The sequence below is a fragment of the Callithrix jacchus genome, chromosome 10 (assembly GCF_049354715.1).
Source record: "Callithrix jacchus isolate 240 chromosome 10, calJac240_pri, whole genome shotgun sequence".
In the NCBI taxonomy this organism is placed as follows: Eukaryota; Metazoa; Chordata; class Mammalia; order Primates; family Cebidae; genus Callithrix; species Callithrix jacchus.
This window is the reverse complement of record NC_133511.1, coordinates 32,220,179-32,243,289: the sequence shown is the minus strand read 5'-3', so window position 1 is coordinate 32,243,289 and position 23,111 is coordinate 32,220,179. Positions and strand designations below refer to the sequence as shown.

Genomic DNA, 23,111 nt, shown 5'->3' with positions numbered 1-23,111 from the left:
CAGTTTTCACTGAGACCCATAAAGAACCACAGCACATCGAAGAAACACACAGAAAAAGTCTTCTGTTTGTGCTTTCATTCTCCATCAATCTACATGAGGTTCTGATGGGACAGATGGCCCCACACCTTCCACCCAGACAGGACCGCTCAGACTTTTAGGGCCTTAGATAGAGGCCCCACAGCAGGGGCAGCAGCAGAGCCACAGCCCTCACCTCGAGCTCTGCACCACCCTGGCATCCTCTCAGCACTCCTAAACAGGAACAGAATTGCCAGTCAAGAAGGCACTATTTTTTATTTTTACCTGTTCATGTGTTGACTTTTTGGGAATGAAAACCGCAGAGATGGGTGTTTTCTTCAACACAGAAGCTGGACCAGTTACATAAAGGACTGATCCCAGGCCTTCTAGAGTGTTCTGTGCCTCTGTGGTCTCAGGAATTTACCGGCTGTGTCCTCCGGTCTGCTCCCCCCGCCCCAGCCCTATACCCTTCCTGCTTCCCTCACCATCTCGTCGGTGTCCTTGCTAATTCGACAAAGTTAATATCCGATTAATAACTCCTATGATAGAAGAGTTCCTGGATGAGCTGTAGCCCCCATTTACAATCTGCTGGTGATTGAAAAATTATGTTCAGCTCAGTAATAATTGATGGAAATGGTCTCTTCTCTTCTGCGGCTGATTTGCTTTGTAATTGTGATTTAATAATGTAAATATCACTTGTTTTCTTCTCAAGATGAATTGCCTTCTGATTTGCTAAGCTCAAGCTTCCTTGGGCTTTCTTATTGCTTTGTCTCTTCTCATGAGATTCTAGGTGATATTTATTCCTTATTTAGCTGTGTTTTTCTTTATACACACACACACACACATTGAGTTCATGGTTGGAAGGAACACATATTACTTTTCAACCAGCCACTGACTATCAAAAATTAGAGCTAACACTTTTTGGAAATAATCAAACCCCACCCTAATATTTTCACTAATGATAGACTAGGAAGCCGAGGGTGATTAAGCAATTTGTCCAAACAGACAAAATCATAATTGCTTCTGACCCTAGCATGGTGTTACTTCCTCAATGGAGAGGAAAGTTTGAAAAGAATGACCTTACATCTTACTTTCTTTACTGTCATGCATTTATACCATTTGTGTGTCTGTGTGTGTGTGTGTGTGTGTGTGTATGATATGCAGAGAGCAATAAATATCACACTGTTATTTACATTAATTTCATGACTTACACTCAGGGTACAATATTGTATAATTGAAAAGCAAACCCCTCTGGAGTTCAGTGGAAGTAGAGTAAGCTCACCACATTTGAAAGGTGGCTGCCTCTCCATCATGACTCATTTTCTGCAGAAGGCCCCCCTATGGGCAGCCCTAAAAATCTGCAGACACCACCATTATGGCACCAGACTCCAGCACCTGCCCCATATGCTTTACTATGCAGCAGCCCCTTCCAAACTATCTGTTTCTATCCAGGATCCTGCAGTCCAGGCCTGCTCTGTTGCAGCCCTAGTCACTTTCCAGTCCTCTGTCTTTCTCCCTCACACCGACACTGTCTGCCAAGAAGACAGAGGCTCCATGCTTCTTAAGGCAACAAAAACAAAACTGATAAACTAATCTGGGCTAGAGGGGAAACAGTCTAGGAATTGGGAGTGTCCTTCCTTTCTAGGTCAGATATGTTCATTTGATCGACACCTTGGGAGTCGTGATGAGGAAGCACGTGAAGACCCAGCAGGGTGGTTGGAGGCTCCCCTGGGGCCTGAACAGGGAGCTTTGGAGGACGACCAGCCCTGGCTGCAGCCACCATGTCACATCACAGCATGCCTAGAGGCTCCATCTCCCAGAACTAGAGCTAGCCCAGGTTTCTAGGGCAGAAACAGCACACACACCTCCAAACTGCACTTGCCGGTAGCTCTGGGCCCGAGTCAAACGTCGAGTGCTGTCCGGGGACTGGGAACGAGTGCACAGAATCCCTATCTTCTGGTCCACAGAGGCCATGATGAAAAAGCCAGGAAAGAGTAGTGGCTGAGTGACTTAAGAAATGAGCTGGCCTGATCCCCATATTTTACAGATAAAGAAACTGAGGCTATATGAAGTAAAGTGGCCTGCTTAGGGGTCCTGGCTAATTAGTGGCAGAGCAAAGACCAAGACCTTGGGCTCCTCAGCTTCCATTTGGCCTCTCTGAACTTGTTGGTACTGAGCTGCCATAGTCATAGGCCAGTTCTGATAATTGATGTGAAGCTGAAAGCTTGGGCATCATACTGATATTGTCTTCACTGCCCCAGCAGCCCCTTTTCTTGATTCTCTGTATCTGGTTGGGAAGGATTAGCAAAGTGAGCCATGTAACTAAGAAGGAATATTTTTAGTAAAGGCAAGGAGGATGGAAAGTAGGTAGAAAACATCATTTTCCTGCATTTGACGTATACCCTCAGACTCATGAGAATGGGCTTCAAATCATCTAAGTGGATGATTAGTTATACCATGAGGTATAACTAATTCCAGTCTACCCATGAAGGGGAGGGAGGAAAGAACAGCTACTTGTCAAGATCTACATGAATAGGAGTCTTAGAAAGGAAAGGAAAGAATTAATTTCCCCCATTAACACAAGACATTACCTTCAGACACACATAGTCCTTCATAATTGTCAAAACCTCTCTTTCCTCCCCATCAGCAAGCAGCCAAAGCACAGTGACAGATAAGAGCTACCTTGAAATTGTCATGGTGTCTCTATTTTTGTGCCTGCACTGCCAAGACCTCAAATAAAGCCAGCATGGCCTGGGTCAGCTCTGCAGGAACCTTATGCTTTCTTGTGGGACAGGAACCCTGAGCTCCTGGGTTGGAACTCAGTCCAGCAATGCCATGATTATCAGATTTCCAGAACTTAAGGAATTATTTGAGATTCATAGTCATAGACCATATTGCTGGGTGATGAAAGGTTATAAAACATTACAACGTATAGTGACCTTGGAGTTCATCCAATGCAATTTTTGTATTTGATAGAAAAAATAATTGAGGTCTGAAGTGCTGAAAACACTTACTGAAAATCACATATTCATGACAAAACTTGGATTAGATCCTGGGTCTTCTGATCTCTAATTCAGTAGTTTTCTCCTTGAGTTCCACTGTTAGCATGAGTCACAGAAGGTCATATAAAGTGACTATTTGGGTGACTAGGATAAAAAGGGAGGCTAGGAAGACAGAGGCCTTTGGTGAGAAGTCAGCTTATCATAGTCCAAGGTAGATGGTATGAGGGACTTGCCTAGAATAGCACAAGGAACAGATGAGGAGAGACCTTGACAGGAAAGTTTCCAAAGGGACCCCCACCCCCAGTGGAGACTTCATCCCTGGCGTGCACAACTCCTAATCCTTTCCTCTCAGTGCACACTAGGGCCCAGTGCATGAGCAATGCTATCTCCCGGCGATGCTTCAGAGCTCAGACCTTTATGCTTTGCGAAGTGTGCAGGATGTCTCTGGTTGTGGCTTGCATGCCAATTGTGCTGGCTGAGTTGGTGGGTACTTTGCATACAAGCTAATAGAAGAATTTTGAAAGTATTGATGAATACTGACGGTTGGCATCATTGTTAAGCGCCTATGATTCTAGGAACTAATACAGGGAAAGGATAAAAGAGGGCATCGAATAAAAGGAAAGAAAGAGAAGAAGTAAGAAGAGTCAGGCTGCATCAAGACCTCATCTGCTGAAACTGGGCTGTGCTGTTCCTCAAAAGGACATTTCCCCAATACCCTGAAAAGACTCTAGGAATCTTTCTGTCAGTCCTTGGGGCCATCTCAACCACTTCACATAGGGGCACGTCTGTTACCTGGTCTGCCAGGACTTTGGGCCAGGAGCCCTTGAGCCCTAGCTGGCTTTGCATACTGGGGGCTGCAGAACTGATTCCCTCTCTGGTTGGCTTAGGCTCCAACCAGCTGCAATAGTCTGTCTCCCATAGAAAAGTATAGCTGATGGGGCTGGAGCTCTGGGAGAAAGAGAGCACACAGAATCTTTCTTGACCATCAGTCTAATAGAGTACTACTTTGGAGCAGCCACACCCTATTTGGTCCTAAGCCACTGTCTCTCTTAAAAAGGCTGAGTGTTGGGCCTGCCCCAGGAGCAGAGTGAGATGCCAGCAGTAACTAAGGCCCTGGGGCCTGACAGCAGACCTTTCAGCAGGCTAGGAGTATGTCAGCCACCTGGTTTATGATCCAGACCCACTTTAAAGAGTGAAAGGTGACAGTTAAAAAGTATGCTGTCCTGATAAGCAACTTTAGCAAAGTCTCAGGATACAAAATCAACATGCAAACATCACAAGCACTCCTGTACACCAATGACAGACCAACAGATAGTCAAATCATGAGTGAACTCCCACTTAAAATTGCTACAAAGAGAATAAAATACCTAGGAATACAACTTACAAGGAATGTGAAGGACCTCTTCAAGGAGAACTACAAACCACTGCTCAAGGAAATGAGAGAACACAAATAAATGGAAAAACATTCCATATTCATGATTAGGAAGAATCAGTCTCATGAAAATGGCCATATGGCCCAAAGTAATTTATAGATTCAATGCTATCCCCATCAAGCTACCATTAACTTTCTTTACAGAACTGGAAAAAAACACTTTAAATTCTATATGGAACCAGAAAAAGAGCACACACAGCCAAGACAATCCTAAGCAAAAAGAACAAAGCTGGAAGCATCATGCTACCTGACTTCAAATTATACTACAAGGCTACAGTAATCAAAAGAGCATGGTACTGGTACCAGAACAGATATATAGACCAATGGAACAGAACAGAGACCTCAGAAATAATGCCACACATATACAACCATCTAATCTTTGACAAACCTGACAAAACCAATGCGGAAAGGATTCCCTATTTAATAAATGGGTGTTGGGAAAATTGGCTAGCCATATTCAGAAAGCTGAAACTGGGTCCTTTCCTTACACCTTATGAAAAAATTAGCTCAAGAAGGATTAAATACTTAAATGTAAGAATTAAAATCATAAAAACTCTAGAAGAAAACCTAGGCCAAACCATTCAAGACATAGACATGGGCAAGGACTTCATGACTAACACACCAAAAGCATTGACAACAAAAGCCAAAATTGACAAATGGGATCTGATTCAACTAAAGAGCTTCTACACAGCAAAAGAAACGATCACCAGAGTGAACAGGCAACCTACAGAATAGGAGAAAATGTTTTCAATCTCTCTATATGACAAACAGCTAATATCCAGAATCTACAAAGAACTAAATCAAATTTACAAGAAGGAAAAAAAAAATCAAAAAGTGGGTGAAGCAAATGAACAGACACTTCTGAAAAGGAGACATTTATGCAGCCAACAAACATATGAAATAAAGCTCATCATCACTGGTTATTAGAGAAATGCAAATCAAAACCACAGTGAGATACCATCTCAAGCCAGTTGGAATGGTGATCATTAAAAAGTCAGGAGACAACAGATGCTGGAGGGGATGTGGAGAAATAGGAACACTTTTACACTGTTGGTGGGAATATAAATTAGTTCAACCATTGTGGAAGAGAGTGAGGCAATTCCTCAAGGATCTAGAGCTAGAAATACCATTTGGCCTAGCAATCCCATTACTGGGTAAATACCCAAAATATTATAAATCATTAAATCAAAGACACGTGCACACATATGTTTATTGTGGTACTGTTCACAATAGCAAAGACTTGGAACCAACCCAAATGCCCATCAATGATAGACTACATAAAGAAAATGTGGCACTTATACACCATGGAATACCATGCAGCCATAAAAAAAGAATGAGTTCATGTCCTTTGCAGAGACATGGATGAAACTGGAAACCACCATTCTCAGCAAACTGACACAAGAACAGAAAACTAAATACTGCATGTTCTCACTTATAAGTGGGTGTTGAACAATAAGAACACATGGACACAGGGAGGGGAACATCACACACCAGGTCCTGTCAGGGTGTGGGAGTTAGGGGTGGGATAGCATTAGGAAAAATATCTAATGTAGATGACAGGGTGATGGACGCAGCAAATCACCATGGCACAGATATAACTATGTAACAAACCTTCACCTTCTGCACAGGTACCCCAGAACTTAAAGTGTAACAATAATAATAATAATAATAATAATAATAAAGTATGCTGTCAGCCAGGGGTGGTAGCTCACGCCTGTAATCCTAGCACTTTGGGAGGCTGAGGCAGGTGGGTTGCCTGAGCTCAGGAATTCCAGACCAGCCTGGGCAACATGGTGAAAACCCATCTCTACTAAAAAAATACAAAAAAAAAAAAATTTGGCTGAGCATGGTGGCATGCACCTGCAGTCACAACTACTCAGGAGGCTAAGGCAGGAAAATTGTTTGAACCTGGGAGGTGGAGGTTGCAGTGAATTGAGATCACACCACTGCACTCCAGCCTGGGAGACAGAGTGAGACTCTGTCTCAAAAAAAAAAAAAAAGAGAAAAAAAGAAGTTTGCTGGGAAGACAGATGTCAACTGGCACTGTCCCAGGAAAACCTAACTATGGGTTCACCCAAACTTATGTAAACAACAAAGGCATTCCTGACGCTTCTTTACAAATAATCCCCAGGGAAAACAAGTCAGATGAGGATAGTGTTAGAAGGAAAGTTTTAATTCCCCCAAAGGCAAGCGAAGAGCAAAGGACTTACTTTGATGTTGTAACTAATTGAAGGTTTTGTGTATTGTCCACTCCCTGGCAGATGCCAGCCCTGTGAATCTGCTTTGGGCTCAAGAAGCTACTTTGCCCAAGCGTCCTCAGGTAACACAGTATTGGCAGTCCACTGACCACACCAAGGCACAAGACATTTCTGTGCTACAAAAATACAGTCTTCTTGAAGAAACTGGATCTGGGTGACTGGCTGTGCTTGCATAGGCTGCTGCAGACAAGGTTAAGGCAACTTTCTTAAGATATAAATGAAAGAGGCAGTGACTCCTTCCATGCATTGATCAGGTTTCTAAAAAAGAAATGCTGTTGTTTAATTATAAATTTTTTTTAAAAGCAGTATTTTTACTTCTCAGAACTCATTTCACTTTTACTTGTTAATACTAAAATAACCATGTTGGTTTAGAATACAAATAATCCTAATAATAAGAGAAAAACCTGTAAAATAAATAAAAAAGTTTTAAAGTGTACTGAAACATTTTGCCAATAACTTGGCTGTTTAAGCTCTGCTATTTAAAAATAATAATTTTTCTCCTTCTACCCCTGCATTGTTTGGGTCTGAACTGTTAGTTTCACTTTATTTTTAAATACTTTTTAGAATAAAAATGCTAGTGACTTTTTTTTGATCCAAATAGGCTACTCTGCTCATCAAATAAATTTAAGCTTCTATCCTCAGCCATTTGTCTGCCTTTATGGAATTCTGGTGTTTTGCATCTCACGTTCTCTCACCCTCCCTCATCTGCCTCTCTCTGTCTAGCTCCTTTCCTCTTTTTCTGGCAAATACACTGCACTTTCATTTAAAGGGAATGCACCACATCCTCGCGAGTACCCTGGCTGTTTCTGTGATGCTCACTCAGGACCACTCCCAATGAGTCAACAGTATCATCTAAATCCTAAAAATCTTGTGCCTTGATTTCTTCCTACACACAACGAACCCAACTCGAAAGAGAGAGAGAGACAAAGAAAGAGAGAGAGGGAGAGAGAGAGAGAGAGCGCGCCAAGCAGAGCCAAGCTAAACACACCTCTTCACTGTGCCTTGGAAAGAAGCCACTCTTGTCTTCATGCTCTTTGTTTGGCTATCTGGGAGTCTCTAGCCACTGGGGACTGACTGGCTGTCACCACCCTACCCCACAACAAGATCTCGTTTTCTAGACTCACCTATAATAAAGCTACTGCTGTTGACATCATGATGGCACAGTTTCCATAGAAGCTGACAGTTGACAGGAGATCTGAGCACACTCTAAGATGTGCACATCCTCATATTCCCCGTGGCTCTGAATGACTTCTCAGCAGAGGAAGCCTGGGAGCATAAATGTGGAACTGAAACATGGAAAATGAAAGCAATAGGAGTCCTCAATCTTCCAACCCTGGATTTTCACCCTGGGCTATACATTGGAGTCCCCTGGGAAGTTTTAGAGGATGCTGTGCTGGGGTCCCCACCGCAGACCATGTTCACCAATCCATAAGCATGGACACAAGAATCTATTTTTAAAGTGCTCCTTGGGTAAGTCTCATGACCCACCAGGGATGGGAACATCTATTTTAGATGCTTCCTCTTAAACCTGATTACAGAGTTTCCTTGACATCCCTTCTTCTGCCTCCGCCTACAAGACAAAACCCTTTATCACATCCTCTCATGTTTAACTTTTTGCAGTAAAGAGCTCAAGAGCCCCGGTGTATGAGAGCTTTTCTTTGGGGACAGTTGAACTAAAGGAGTCACTTGAGTCCTTCTGTGTTTGTGCCATCCTCAACTACTCCTGGTCTGACAGTGAGAGGCATTAAACACTTCCATCATCCTCACCCGTGCAGGGAAGGGAGGACCCAGAAAACTCACTCCTGCCAGGGAATTCCTCTGAGCCCCTAGTTATGGAGATCTTTATTAATGTACTCCTCCCCCCACTGGAAGCGCAGTTAACTTTCACGGTAACACATTGATCTTGTGATTCGCCAACTTACTGTCAGCCTTAGGGAAGGCAGCCAGCATGGCAGCCTTGGATGGGGGAAGCCACTCCTCCCACAGAAGAGGTCCTGGCGGCCACTGCCTGAAAAAGCTTTCTGAGCCCAAGACAAAGAGCTTCTGTCACTGCCAGCAAGTGAGACATTGACCAGAGGCTTGGCCTCCAAACCAAAGTGACTTTAGCACAATTCAATTTCTTGTATTAATTAAAGGAAAATGAAACAGTGGGTTTATCACACTTTTCATTAACTCCAGTGTGGCAAAGGTAACAAATCTGGAAGTTGGGAGCAGGCAAGGATGCAATGTACTGCTGTCCACGCTCCTTGGTTTAATTAAGGAGGGCGAGCTCTGAGTTGCTCATTGCCAGTAGGGTTCTAAGGAGAGCCAAGGGTTGAGGTGGGGCAGATCGTGTGAAGCAGAGTCTGGCAGAGAAAGAATGAATTAAATAATAGCAGGAGAGGGAGAGTTTTGCAGGGATTCAGTTTTCAAACCTAACCATTAGGCACAACATGAATATCTACTGTGTGCTTAGCCTAAGTTAGCTGCCCCAAGGAGTTAAGGAAGTAGCAGATGTGATGTTTACTCAGGGTGCTTGCAACTTGGACAATGGACTAGGAAGAAGGGCAAACAGTACAAGACTCAGGTTATATGAGCCATACTGGGTCCCAAATGCTGAAACTCTACGTAATTCCAAATTCAAGCATGTTTCTGATGTGTGTCCATCGAAGGAAGGGGGCTCTCATGTCAGGAGGTATGTGATGGAGAAGGACGCTAGGAAGTCTCTAGGATAAAGGATAGATCCTATTCATAACCCTCACAGGTTTCTAGAGGGCAGCTTCCCTCCACCTTATCCACTGTTGCCTCCCCAATGAGAGGTAACCAAAGTCACAGTAAAGTGCTTGCTTGAATATCCATTGGGCCTACTTAAGCAGACATAAGGCTGTCTTCTAAAAGTGAGGGCATCACTCCTGTGTCTCCATCCCCTCCCTGGCCTGCTCCCTGGGTCTGGGGTCCTCCTTACCCCAGACTCTGCATTGCAACATAGCTCGTACTCTTGGGTCCCACTTTGAGCCTGTGACCAAGTACTAAAGTCAAGCATTCTACTGTGCAAGCCCCACTGTCTCTAATTCTCAGGGAAAAAGGGAAAGACCTCACGTCAGCCTTGGATCACAATTGGTGATTGTAGTCCAGCTGGTGTTTTGATCTGCTCATGGCTCAGTTTTGTGATTATGTTCTCTTAGCCAAAATCCTGGAGGGAAAGAAAGATGAGTGATAGGATTCAGACACATGTCTCCCTCCTCAGGAACTTCTGATGGTCTCTACCTTTCCCTGCACGCATCAAGGATGAGAAGCAGTGGGGAGGAGGCAGTTTCAGACAGCCCTAGCTCCTTCCAGTGGTCTATCTTGCTCCAGATGTTCATAACAGGATGTCCAGCAAATACAAACATGGTTCTTCCCTTACAGAAGTAAAATCTGTGTTCCTTGACAGCTTGAATTGCTACCTACCTTTGGAGAGTGGGCAAAAGACTTGTTCCTAAGATGGATCAGATAGCCTAATTGTGGTTTTATGGGACAGAAGCATGCACTTGATCACCGATCACCTGGACATTTGATTCCAACTTTGCAAATTCAGTATTGATCAGGATCATCTGTAACAGTCTCTCTTGCTGGGCAGCAGGGAAACACCTTTACTTGTTTTCCCAGAAACCCAACCATTAGAGCCAAAAGGACCCCTGGGTGGCCACACTCTGCCTACTTCCACTGGCTTCCTTCTGGCCGCTCCTTTCACTCTTGCTTTATTGCTCCTCCCAGCTCCCCTTCCCCACACCTTGTCCTCCCTGTGTGGCTGCCTCCTGAAACCCTAGCTCCTCCTCACTGCTATCATCTCCTGCTGTTCTTTTCCTTGGTGGCAAAAGCTCCCAGAAATGTTCCTCTCTGTGTCACCTCCTGGCAGGTCTGGTACATTCTGCAGCAGATGCTGACACCTGACCTCAGTACAGCTTCTGCAGATAGAGCCACGACCTAGGCAGCAAACCTGGAAGGACAATTGGGGTGGGGATGCTCAGAGGTGACTTTTAATCATTCCAAATGAAGAAACCAAATGAGGATTGCCTCAATACAAAGATTGTGTGTGTGTGTGTTGGGGGGGGTCATACAACCACTAGACCAACAAAGGAGTAGACCACCTGTATTAGTCTGTTCCTATGCTGCTAAAAAAGAAGAATCAGAGACTGGGTAATTTATAAAGCAAAGAGGTTCAATTGGCTCACAGTTCCACACGGCTGGGGAGGTCCCACAATCATAATGGAAGAGGAAGGAACATCTTACATGGCGGCAGGCAAGAAGCTTGTGCAGGGGAACTTCCATTTATAAAATCATCAGATCTCATAAGACTTGTTCACTACCAAGAGTACAGTATGGGGGAACTGCCTCCATGATGCAGTTATCTCCACCTGGCCCCACCCTTGACATGTAGGAATTATTACAATTCAAGGTGAGATGTGGGTGGGGACACAGCCAAACCTTATCATCGCCTCCTAAATTGTCCCCAGAGGTATTCACAGAGAAGACAAGATATTCTGTCAGGCTTTTGTATCATCCCAAAAAGGGGAAGGCTAAAATCTTTGATCTCTCATGGTTCTTTTAACTTTGTAGCTCTAAGTAATTGGCTGAGGAAATATACAGGAGAATTGGATGCAAGAATGATGGCTGAGATACGGCTGGCACAAAAGGATATAAAGGGAGAAACGAAGGAGAGGCAGGTCAGGAAGGCCCAGATTTTGCTCTGGATTTCCTGTTTCATCTTTTCTTCCCCAAATGCTTAGCTTTCTTTTAGCTCTAATAAATCTTTTTGACTCACTACAGCTTACTTGAGGGATCTAAAAATGACGAAGAACTGAAAAATTGAGCCTAGATATGGAAAAATATAAACTACTTTGACTTCTGCCCCGTGAGATTACAGACCCAGGTGAAGCATCATCTCTGCCTGCATTCTCTCACCACAGTGTCTGATGCAACACCTTGTTCATCCTGAATGTGAGCAGAATAAGGACAGTGAGGGCAGAGCCAGCAGCCAGCCAGTGGTCCTTCTTCCCTGAGTCATATCTCTGTCTGTTCCTCCATTTCTAGCAGAACAGACCCTGCTTGTGGATGTTGCCTGCTGTTTCTATTCTGTGACTGTTGTCAGAATGTCTGTTCCCACAGAAGAAGCCCCCTTAGGTCCACAGAACCCTGAGGCTTGCTCATCCTATCCCCAAACATGCATCCTGCATCTGAGGCGATGACCCCCACATCCCCTGGTGAATGACCTCATTTGCATTTTTTCAGATCTTAATTTTGCTAATACAGTGAATTGAGCTAATCTTCTCTGAAGCACTTTTTCCATAGAAACAGCCTTGGTTTTTATGCATTTCTGCCAATGATTCAGAATCTGCTTTCTGTTGCTTCCAACCATGTTATGTTGGGGTGTTAGACTGCTTAAAGCAGATTCATAATGCTTCTGGGTTACTTACTGTCTTACTACAGGACATTTCACTATAAAGCAAAACTGTTGAGCAGACTTGCAGCTCCTGTTTGACAAAGAAAATATTGCAGTCTTATAGCCTTCTTAAAAAGTCCTTGGCAAGGTTGGATGCGGGGGCTCACACCTGTATTCCCAGCACTTTGGGAGGCTGAGGCAGGTGGATCATGAGATCAAGAGATCGAGACCATCCTGGCCAACATGGTGAAACCCCGTCTCTACTAAAAATGCAAATATTAGCTGGGTGTGATGGCACGCACCAATAGTCCCAGCTACTCAGAAGGCTGAGGCAGGAGAATCACTTGTATCTGGGAGGCGGAGGTTGCAGTGAGCCAAAATTGCACCACTGCACTCCAGCCTGGCAACAAAGTGAGACTTCACCTCAAAAAAAAGAAAAAAGTCCTTGGTGAACATGTCTTCAGAGTCTTTCCAATGGCTCACAGGCCTTCTTGCTTGCCCCACCTCTGTCTTTCTTTCCCTCCTTCTCCTCCTTCTCTTTCCTATCCTCTCCTGTTCCCCTCTTCCTTTAACTCCAGTCAGCAATTTAGTTTCCTGGCAGCTAGTAAAGAGAATTGAAACACTGGTTGCCTTCTGCCCCATTATCTGCAGCATGGAATCAGAATTTTACATTGCAACCAGAACTGGAGAGGGCAGCCCTACAGCTTCCTAGGTCTCCAGGCATTTTGCAACCTAGATTTGTTCTGCTTTAAAAATCTCACCCAGCATTCAAAGTAGTTAAGAAAATAGCTTGTAAGTCACCTTCACTGAGTCTGAGATGGAGAGAAGTGTCAGTTAACATTTTCCATTTTTCAACAAAGAAACATGTTTTGGCGAGGATGCATGCGTAGTGGGAAGATCAAGAAGAGTCCATGAGTCCTGCTTCTCAGCCTCAATGCAGCCAGCCTCTTGAGCCCTAAACCCCAAAACAGTGAGTCTTTTGAGGTGCAGGCTCCACAAGGGTCTCAGCCTGAGGGGCACTTGGTATATTTTTCTAACACCCTGACTGCTTTATAGTCCTAAAGGACTTCACATGTGTGGGTAGGAGAGAGCTCATGAACAACGCAGCACGGTGTTCACAGTTTTGCTGCTCGGGGGTGGGCCACAGCCCAGCCATGAAGGCAGCCCCTGGGCATTTGCCAGAAATGTGGAATCCTAGACCCCACTCCAAACCTACTGGATCAGAATCTATATTTAAAAAAAAAAAACAAACTCTGAAGAATTTATATGCAAATTAAAATCTGAGAAGCACTTACTTTATTGTATAAACTTGACAAAATTCATTTTCTCACTGAGTTTTTTCACTTAATGAGGTAGTATTATAACGATCTCCATTTTATGTGAAATGCACTTTTTCTTCCTCCCTTTTCTGCTGTTGCATAACTGTTCCATGAAAACAGCATCACAGACAGTGCAGAGAAATCCCATATTCCAGAGATTGCACGGTCACCTGGTCATTCCCCTGGAAGGATGCGGGACCTGTCTTACCCAGGCAAATGCACACGGGCCTCCCCCTTCTGTGAAACCATCCCTTCCTATGTGCAGGTCAACATTTCTAAGTCCAGTGGCTTTGGTGGATGTCACCTTATCTTGGGCTTTTGAGGCTTGTGGCTGAGGTCCACTAAGCAGCGTGATCTGGAGCTTTCTTCTCTGAGGAGAGAGGATCATTGACCCTGCCTGGCTCCAGCCAGGCCCTCTGCAGGTGGCCCATGTATTTGGCTAAATGCAATACAATGTAATTGCATGGCAAAAATCTCATGACAAAATCCTCTGTGGTACATTGTGAAAAACTAATGGAGTCACATTAGTAAAAAGCCAGGCTTATCATCCTACCACATTTATTTCTTGCAAAAAAAAAAAAATGATGAAATGAGTCTGGAACTTCATTTTGATGTGTTTGATTCTGTTGTTGTTTAATCCTTAAAAATGCTTAGATTGGTCAGCTGAATTTTCTTTGTTAAATTTCATTTAAAAAGTAATCTCAGAATCCCCTTCGCTTAGCCTATGGAGAAATAAAGGGAGTAAGATGAGAAAGTGCATGTCCCTAATGCACCTTGAAGAGTTAGGATATGAACTAGCCTGGATCGTTATGTCTGCTGTGGTAGAGGCTTTTGATACAGCAGCAGCACCCGGCAAATGGTGGCTTAACCCAGACCCATGTGACTCGTGCTCTGCAGTTTCTTCATTGAAATTTGCTAAGTTCCCGTCTGGTGCCTGGGACCCTCTGGAGCCAGCAGCATCATTCAGGAGCGACACTTCGATCCTAGGCTGGGAGTGTGTGAGTTGCTGTCTCAGACCGCATTTCTTTACTCTGGGGATCCCACCTGCACCCTTCAGCCATTCTTTATGAGGGTTCACCCAGATCTCCCAGTGACTCTGAACCTCACAACTATGGGCATATTTTGAGACCCTGTTACCAGGACTAGGTTTGAGGAGGTAGCCAGGCAAAAGGATCGCTCCCACTGGCCAATGCATTATTTCCTCCATGGAATTGCACAAACTGGGCTAACAGAACGGTGCTCATTTGCAGTGGCCTTTATATAAAAGGATTGGTAATCAGTATCGAGAGACTGATGGTACTCCCTGGGTGTGAATGATCTGGGATAGGAGTTGGAGGCAGAGAAGACAGCAGGAGCCACAAAGCACATGGTCTGGGGAAATGAGCAGGTGGGCCGTGGACACCCTGAGGCTTAGACCTAGACCAGAGTCAGGAAACCTAAGTACCTGCCTCCTTACCCCCTGCACCCCAGCCCACCCCCACAGACATCCTTGCTACATACCCTACACACTGGCCCACCTCCTCCACCATCCTGCTGCCCACCATACACCATACACACCTGCCCAACTCCGCAGACAACTTCCTGCTCACACCCTACACACTACACACCTGCCCACCTCCTCAGACACCTTCCTGCTGCTCACACCATACACCCTGCACATCGCCCACCCCCTCCACCTTCCTGCTGCCTACCCTACACCTTGCACACCAGTCCACCCCATCAACCTTCCTGCTGCCTACCCTACACCTTGCACACCAGTCCACCCCCTCCACCTTCCTGCTGCCCACCTTACACCCTGCACACCAGGTCATCTACACACCCATGTTGGACCCAAACACATTGGATCAGAACATGCTTTCACAAGGTTGTGGGGAAAGTTAACATTTTTGTTGCCCTGAAACTATTGTAGTCCTTAGGACTGCAGGCCTATACAAAATGCAGATTGCTGTGTGCTTTATCTTGGTTTTCATGGGATCCCAGTGTGTTGACAGAACTCAGAACATTTGTGATGGAAGACAGAGGGTCTGTTGTCCTTGCACTAAACCACAGGGAGTAAGATAAGGGGTAAGCTGGAGAGGCCAGATTGTTGCAAGAACCTACAGTGGCAGCTTAAAAACAACAGAAATTTTGCAGCCCATAATATTTTGAATTATGAATTACAAGTTTCACAAGTACTTGTGAGTGAATCCTCCAGGGAGCTCCATCAAATCGAGTATGTTCTGATCTGTTCCAAAACACTAGGCTGTTCCGGCAAAGATCCAGCATGTGGAGTTGTCATATTTGTGTTGGCCAATGCTTACTGAGCACCTATTACAAATCGGTCATTAGGTCCTTCCTCATTCATTCGTTCTCACTCTATCTCCACCATAAGGAGAAACAAAACCAACTACTTTTCATTTACTTATATTAAAGTGTGGAATGTGTACTTATTCATTCTACAAGTAGTAGTTTGTATTCTGCATATTAAAACATTTCTACATAGTGAAAAATTAAGATGTGCTCCATGGTAATATACCCTAAAGATATTCAATAGTTTTATTATAGTATTGATCATGATAATTCTTTTTAAAATATCAGCCTGGCAATGCACTGAGGTATTTACCATGTCATCTCTGAGTTCATCATCACAGTAACCACATAGGAAAAATAGTGATATGTTTTCTTATCAAATGCTCTAAAAAAGTTCAGTGACTTGGCTGAAAACACACTGATGCAAGGCTCAGGCTTTGAGAATTTCTTTGGTGGAGAATTTGTTTCTTCCATTGCTATATCTTTTGAGCATCATGTTGCCCTATGTCTTTGACGTAATGTCCTACTCCATTATGATGGCTTTTTCTCTTCTGCCTCCTACAATCTCTAGATGTGATTATGGTTCTGTCTCCAGTTACACAGTTTCTTGATTGTTTTCTCTCTTGTTCTTTCTTCCCAGAAGGCCAGGGCTTTGTAAGTGAGGATGAGTACCTGGAGATCTCTGACATCAAGCGAGACCAGTCTGGGGAGTACGAATGCAGCGCACTGAATGACGTGGCTGCGCCAGATGTGCGGAAAGTAAAAATCACTGTAAACTGTGAGTGGACCTGCAGCCAGGGGCCTCTGGGGAAAGAGGGCGTCAGGAGTAGGGGGACAATCTGGTAATGGCAGTGCCATTTTCCAAAAGACCCAAGTTGCTGCCAACAGGAAAATACTTGATCAGATGTCTGTGCCCACCATGACCCCCATGCCATTTGTCCCTGGAGTCTTTCCATGACTGCCAGAGCTTTCAGCACAAAGAGAACTGTTAACTGAGAATGGGTTTGAAGGTCTGAAGAAGAAGTTAAGGGTCAATACAATGTCTTCAAGCAAGTTATTTTCCTGAAATAAATGATTATTTTACTGGGAAAGAGAGTTGTCACCAGGTCTACTTACATAGCAATGACTGGATGTGCCCTTCATTTCTTTCATGAAATCACTCTGTGTGTGTGTGTGCATGCATGTGTGTGTGTGTTTCCCACAGATCCTCCCTATATCTCAAAAGCCAAGAACACTGGTGTTTCAGTTGGTCAGAAGGGCATCCTGAGCTGTGAAGCCTCTGCAGTCCCCATGGCTGAATTCCAGTGGTTCAAGGAAGATACCAGGTAAATTTTAAATGACACCCAGGCAGCTCTGAAGTTGAGCTGATGGGGCATCCCCACATGGGAGAAGGATGAGGATTAAATAGAGGGGAAAGATAAGTCAAAAGAGAAATTTATTATACCCTCTTTTGTAACAAAGTCCTTTCACAATCAGAAAAAAAAAATGGAGGAGGCTGGGAAGTGAACAAAATGAACTGACCACGATTCCAGATCTGAGAATGGTTGTGCACTGCCAGTCACTGGTAGTTAAAAGCCAGCACATTTACCCTGTTGGGCATGGCTATCCTTTCCCCTGTCCTCCTGTTGGACACTGAGGTCCTTGGGGGTTGAATTTTAGAATCAGGGTTAGTTGGAGAAAAGCATTTTGTCAGGAGGAGAGCCTCCTTGTAGAATGAATCGACAGCCATGCCTTCCCTCTTGCAGGTTAGCCTCCGGCCTGGATGGAGTGAGGATTGAGAACAAAGGCCGCATGTCCACTCTGACTTTCTTCAATGTTTCAGAAAAGGATTATGGGAACTATACTTGTGTGGCCACAAACAAGCTTGGGAACACCAATGCCAGCATCACATTGTATGGTGAGTGCTAGAAGCCTGGATGCAGTGGGCTCAGCTACACGGGGAAGCTTGAGGGACTCAGGAGGGAGGAAGCTGCGATCTGCTTGGCCTGTGTCCATCCATCCTGCTCAACCCACCCCCTGTAGATAAGACATACTTCTCCCTGCCATTCCCCTAGCATGCCATGCAGTGATAGTTACATGGTAATTGATATCTTGTGATCATTAAAAGGCAAGGTCTGCCCTTATAACAGGAGTAAACCAAATTGTGAATTAAGTAGAATGATGGTTGTATAAAGAAGATAGAACCATGGGTCAATTCAACTGTATAATTTTAAGATGCCTTCTATAGCTGGAGTCTATGATTCTGGGGGTGATATTTGTTGTTTAAACCAAGTCAACTGCTGCCATCCTGATTCTCATGTTGCTTGCATTTCGTGCTCTCATCCATGGGGAGGAATGGAGTAGCAGTCTGAGACCTTATCAGATGGCTGCTCTATCCACAACTGGAGCAGCAAACCCTCTCTGAAGGTCTTCCCCCCCCCCCCAATATGGGTGGAGAAGGCTTGGGAGACATGACTGACCTCCTTTAAAGCCCCTATGTCTCCCTGACTTCATTTTCCACACTGCTGCATCCATATCCTCTGCAGCATTTCACACCACGGGCCAGGGCCGGTTTGTCGTGATACTTTATGTGCGTGTGTATTTGTTTATTTGCTGAAGTTTGGTTAGAGGGAAGCAACCGCTGAGTAGGATGAAGAGAGGTATCCACGTTTCCACGTGCACCTCAGACACTGAACAAGCTTTCAGCATTGACATGAACTAAACTTTGTCCACCAACCATCTGAAATGTGTGATCTATGTCTTCTGTTTTCTCTCTGCATTGTGTGTGCATTGTGCTGTGTGTGTCTTAGAAATAAGCCCCTCACCAGCAGTGGCAGGTGGGTACAGCATGTTCCTTCCTACCTCTGCCTGCCTGAATGCCTATGCCTTTGAGTTTTAGTCTACTTCGAAGATAGGCTTGCCTGCTTCATCTCTGCAATTTATTTCTCTGAGGTAGATAGACCTCAAGGGGCTTGGTTTACACAGTTTAGATAATAAGCATGTAGAATATGACGGCTTTCACATACACTCTATGGAATAGTTTTATGGGTTTTGGGGGAAGGGGTTTATTTATGCCCCCAAAACAAGAATCTTACCCTTGGCTGGTTGCCTTTGAAAAGGATGGTCATTCTGCTATTTGTACAAGCAACAGCACCAACAGCCACCCAGCCCACAGACCAACTGGATTAATAGATCATTGTCTCGGTAGAAACATCACCCTACTGTGATTTTTTTATTCTTTTAGCCCAAGGCAAACAGGGGTAATGATTTAGTTCTAAAAACTTTATTTTAGAATAGAAGTACTTGGGATCATTATTCATAATGATAATATCTGCTATCTACCAAATGTGTACTGGGTTCTAGGCATCGTGTCAGTGCTGTGCAAGGCAGGTTATTAACCCCATTTTACAGATAAGCAAAAGGAGGAGTATAGAACTTGGGTAACACTGAAGGCCACATAGCTAATGAATACGTATGGGATGAGACCCAGAAATGGGACCCCTGCATTAGGTATTGGAGTACTTTCCCAGAGCATTAGCAAAGAGAAACAGACACACACATGCACACATACACACACTCTTACACAGTCACTGAGGTATTTAGATGAAACAGTAGTCTGTACTCAGCTCTGCTTCCAGAACAACCCTACTATTCTAAGATGTCAATCTGAGTCACATGCAAAGAGATGATATTTAAATTTTCTAGACCTGAAATCAGCTATTCACCTATCACTGCCACAGCTCTTGATCCAAGACATTCACAGACATTTAGTTTTGCCCATACCCCAGTGACCAGGAACACCGACGTCTTGGTCTTGACAAAACTGAGAAGATAGAGTAGAATTGAGAGGCTTCCCTGCCATGACCTGCCATTATCCCAGGTTGGTCGGATTGCAGTGGCAGGGAGTATGGTGCAGAGAAGGGCACAGGACTGACAACCCAATGGCCCTTCTTGTCTCTTTCTGCCATTAACTAAGAAAGAGGTGTGTCGTAGCAGATAACAACAGCCAGTGTACAGCAAAATTGTCTTAGTTGGCTTGGGTTGCCATAACAAAATACTACAGATGGGATGGCTTTAACAACAGACATTTATTATCTCACCGTCCTGGAGGCTAGAAGTCCAAGATGCAGGTATCTGCCGGGCGGCCCTTGTGAGGGCTCACCTCCTGGCTTGTAGACAGCTGCTGTGTTTTCACATGGTTTATCTTCTGAATTCTAACAGAGAAAGTGAGAGGGAGTTCTCTGGTGTCTCTTCTGCTAAGGACACTAAATATATTGGATCAGGGCCCCGCCTTTATTACCTAATTTGACCTCAATTACCTCCCTATAGGTACCACCTCCAAAAACAGACATACTGAAAGTTAGAGCATCAACACAGACATTTGGTAGTAGAGGGGTGCAATTCAGCCCATAGCACAGACCCTTCACATCCCAATTCACTTGAACTTGCTGAGCCTTCCTTTCCTCATATATGCTATTGGGATACTAACGCCTGCTTCAAAAGACTGACAACAGGATGAAATAAGGTTAAATACATTAGGAGTCTCACAATTGCTATGTTTACATGTGTGACTTTGACCACAAACAAAGACCACAGGCCTGATTTTACTCAGCTGAGCAGGATGTTATTTTCTGACCCACAGACATAAGAGTGTCACTGTGAATTGTGAATAAGACAATATTTATCAAAGTGGAATGACTCATTGAATACTGTTGTGTTCCTCCCGGTACCTTCCAACACTTGCTGTGACACGGCCCATGCTATCACCTCTTCTCTCCATATGCCTGCCAGTGTCACTGCTCGACTGCACTTCTTTTCTTTCCTTCAAAGCTCCCTGTGCCCTTCCTCTCCAGCATTCACCCATCCCTATAGCCCACCCTGTCTCACTTCACCCTGTTGGCATACAGTTGCATTCAGCATCCCTTCCTGCAGGAAGCCTTTCCTGACTCTGAGCAGGCCAGCCCCCCATTCTGCATCCACTCATTCATTGCTTTGGACTGCTGCACTCACACAGGGCATTGCCTGGCATTCATTTAACAAGCATGCATTTAGGACCTGTTACAAGCTGGGCACTGTTCTATGTGACCAAGAGACAGCAGTGACTCAACAGACAGACTCCTTGTTTCTGTAGACTTTATCTTCTAGTTGTAATTTTGCTTTTAATATTTCAAAATTGGTTTGATTAAAATCTTCCTTTTTCTTGAGGCTGTAAGCTCAATGAACATAGGGGCCATATCTGGCTTAATCCCTAAAACCTAATACAAGGATCTACACACAGTAGCTCATCAGGAAAACTTTGTGGAGTGAATGAATGTGTGAATATATGTGGGGATGGAAAGGTTGTGTTGGTCACAGCAACAATTTAGCTAGAGGAAGGGATATGTGTCTCACAGGGTCTTCGAGACCCTATGCTGCTCACTGGCTGAACGGCTTTGAGAAAGTCAATCTCAGTGGGCCTTTTTATATTTGTAATCAGTGAAGGCATTTTGGATAAGATGTTTGGTTTTTGTGGTCCCCATAAAACACAGTTCTCTGATCCTATGACTGTAAGGCAATAGTTTCAGCACAAGATCAGAAAGAGTGTCCAGCTGACCCACTGTTTCTCTTGGCCAGGCACGCTCTTCCTAGTCCTCAATGCCCCCATAATTATGCCTCATTATTACCAACCATTTACTGTGTGCCAGGCACTAGACTAAGTGCTTTTCCTGTTTCATCACCCTTAGTGACTCTATGAAGTAAGTACTATATTTATCCTGACTTTGCACTTGAGGAAATTGAGAGGTTAAGCAGATAACTCAAAACACCCAGGCTTATCAGTGCTTGTCCTGGGATTTGAGCCTATGTATTCCCATTCCCATGCCAGAGCGCTTTCCTTTTACTGCAGCCCAGCTCATAAGACCTGGCAATTCATCATGGATGTGGTAGGTGACCTTCCAAATGGAGCCTGTATCAGCAATTAGTCTGCTTGGACCCACCTCCCACATCAAATTCTCCCTTCTTCCATCTACTTCTGAACTCATTCTTGTAAAGGACAATTTTTACATTTGAAACCCATATACTCCTATTTCCCCAACAGACACTCCTCGTCTGCAAGCGCACATTTGTATTTACTCTCACAGAAGCTCGGTCTGCTTTCTGAGAGCCCCCTCTGACTTTGCCCCTGTGATCCCCTCACAGCGCGCCTCTCTCACACATACATCTTTCATATATTCCATACCTACAAGCAAAGAGCAAAGGAAAATGGGATAAAAGCAATTTTGGAAGAATGGAGAGGACAGAAACTGGAGACAATGGGTTGCTGAGTGGGTTGAAGCCCGAAATGACTAGAAATGTGTGCGTGACAACATGGTAGGCGATCGTCCAAGACGAATCAGCTGTTGGCACCGATATGAAATGCTTCTTCCTCATCATCCCAGTTGCCTTCCCCACACAGAGCCACAAGGACAGAGTGGTCACATAGGTAGAGCGCCAACTCACAGCCACATTTTAGACCACCCACTTTCCTGAGCCCTGGATAACTGCAGGTGCTGGAAAAGTGGCAGGATGTGGAGATGGGGTCAACACTAGCAGCAAAGGTCACAGGTTCCAGTCCTGACTCTGATACAAACAAACTGTGATGCCGTTGGTTCCTAAGTCATGCATAAAACATAAAAGCAGGGCCGGGCGCGGTGGCTCACGCCTGTAATCCCAGCACTTTGGGAGGCCGAGACGGGTGGATCACAAGGTCAAGAGATTGAGACCATCCAGGTCAACATGGTGAAACCCCGTCTCTACTAAAAATACAAAAAATTAGCTGGGCATGGTGGCGCGTGCCTGTAATCCCAGCTACTCGGGAGGCTGAGGCAGGAGAATTGCCTGAGCCCAGGAGGCGGAGGTTGCGGTGAGCTGAGATTGCGCCATTGCACTCCAGCCTGGGTAACAAGAGCGAAACTCCGTCTCAAAAAAAAAAACAAAAAACAAAAAACATAAAAGCAGAGTAAGATGAACTCCCAAGTTATTTCCAGCTTTCTGAGTGTCTGTGCTGAATTTGGGAAACAACTGGGACACAGGGCAAGGAACAGGTCTCCAAAGGCTGTCAGCCATAACCATGGGCACCCTGCTATTATTGCAAAGCAGCTTGCTCCAAGCATTCGTTAGCTTTACTGAGTGGGTGCGGCCACTAGAAGCCCACAGGGAGCCCCCTGGCACTTGAAGCCTTGCCAGAGCTATGTACCGGAGGGGTGGCTGGGGCTCGGCTTGCTGAGAGGTCACTCACTCTCTCTCAGCTTGCCAACCCCCTTTGCCTCCTCTGGGCCTTGAGCAAGAAGCCCCATCCCCCTGTCCTGTTCTTAGTGTGCAGAGAAGGAAGACTCTGGACTTGATTACATCCGGCACTGCAGAGAGTGTGACGTGCTTAATGAGGCATGTAAACGCCTG

The 23,111-nt window shown here is 44.8% G+C and overlaps 1 protein-coding gene across 26 annotated transcripts in view; it reads left to right on the top strand.

The window, feature by feature from the left end:
* Positions 1–23,111, top strand: part of OPCML (opioid binding protein/cell adhesion molecule like) — a 1,172,302-nt gene that overhangs the window by 1,122,233 nt on the left and 26,958 nt on the right. For 12 of the 26 annotated variants that reach the window (XR_004730869.3, XR_004730868.3, XR_001914632.3 and 9 more), the window contains 3 exons: positions 16,357–16,494; positions 16,921–17,041; positions 17,462–17,613. Coding sequence is in view for 23 of the 26 variants with exons in the window: in XM_078339869.1 (XP_078195995.1) it covers positions 16,357–16,494; positions 16,921–17,041; positions 17,462–17,613 (411 nt within the window). In the remaining 3 variants the exon portion in view is untranslated. Of the gene's footprint in view, positions 1–16,356; positions 16,495–16,920; positions 17,042–17,461; positions 17,614–18,505; positions 18,533–23,111 lie in introns of all 26 variants that reach the window. The other 14 variants (XM_017978561.4, XM_078339861.1, XM_078339863.1 and 11 more) reach the window with 3 other exon arrangements.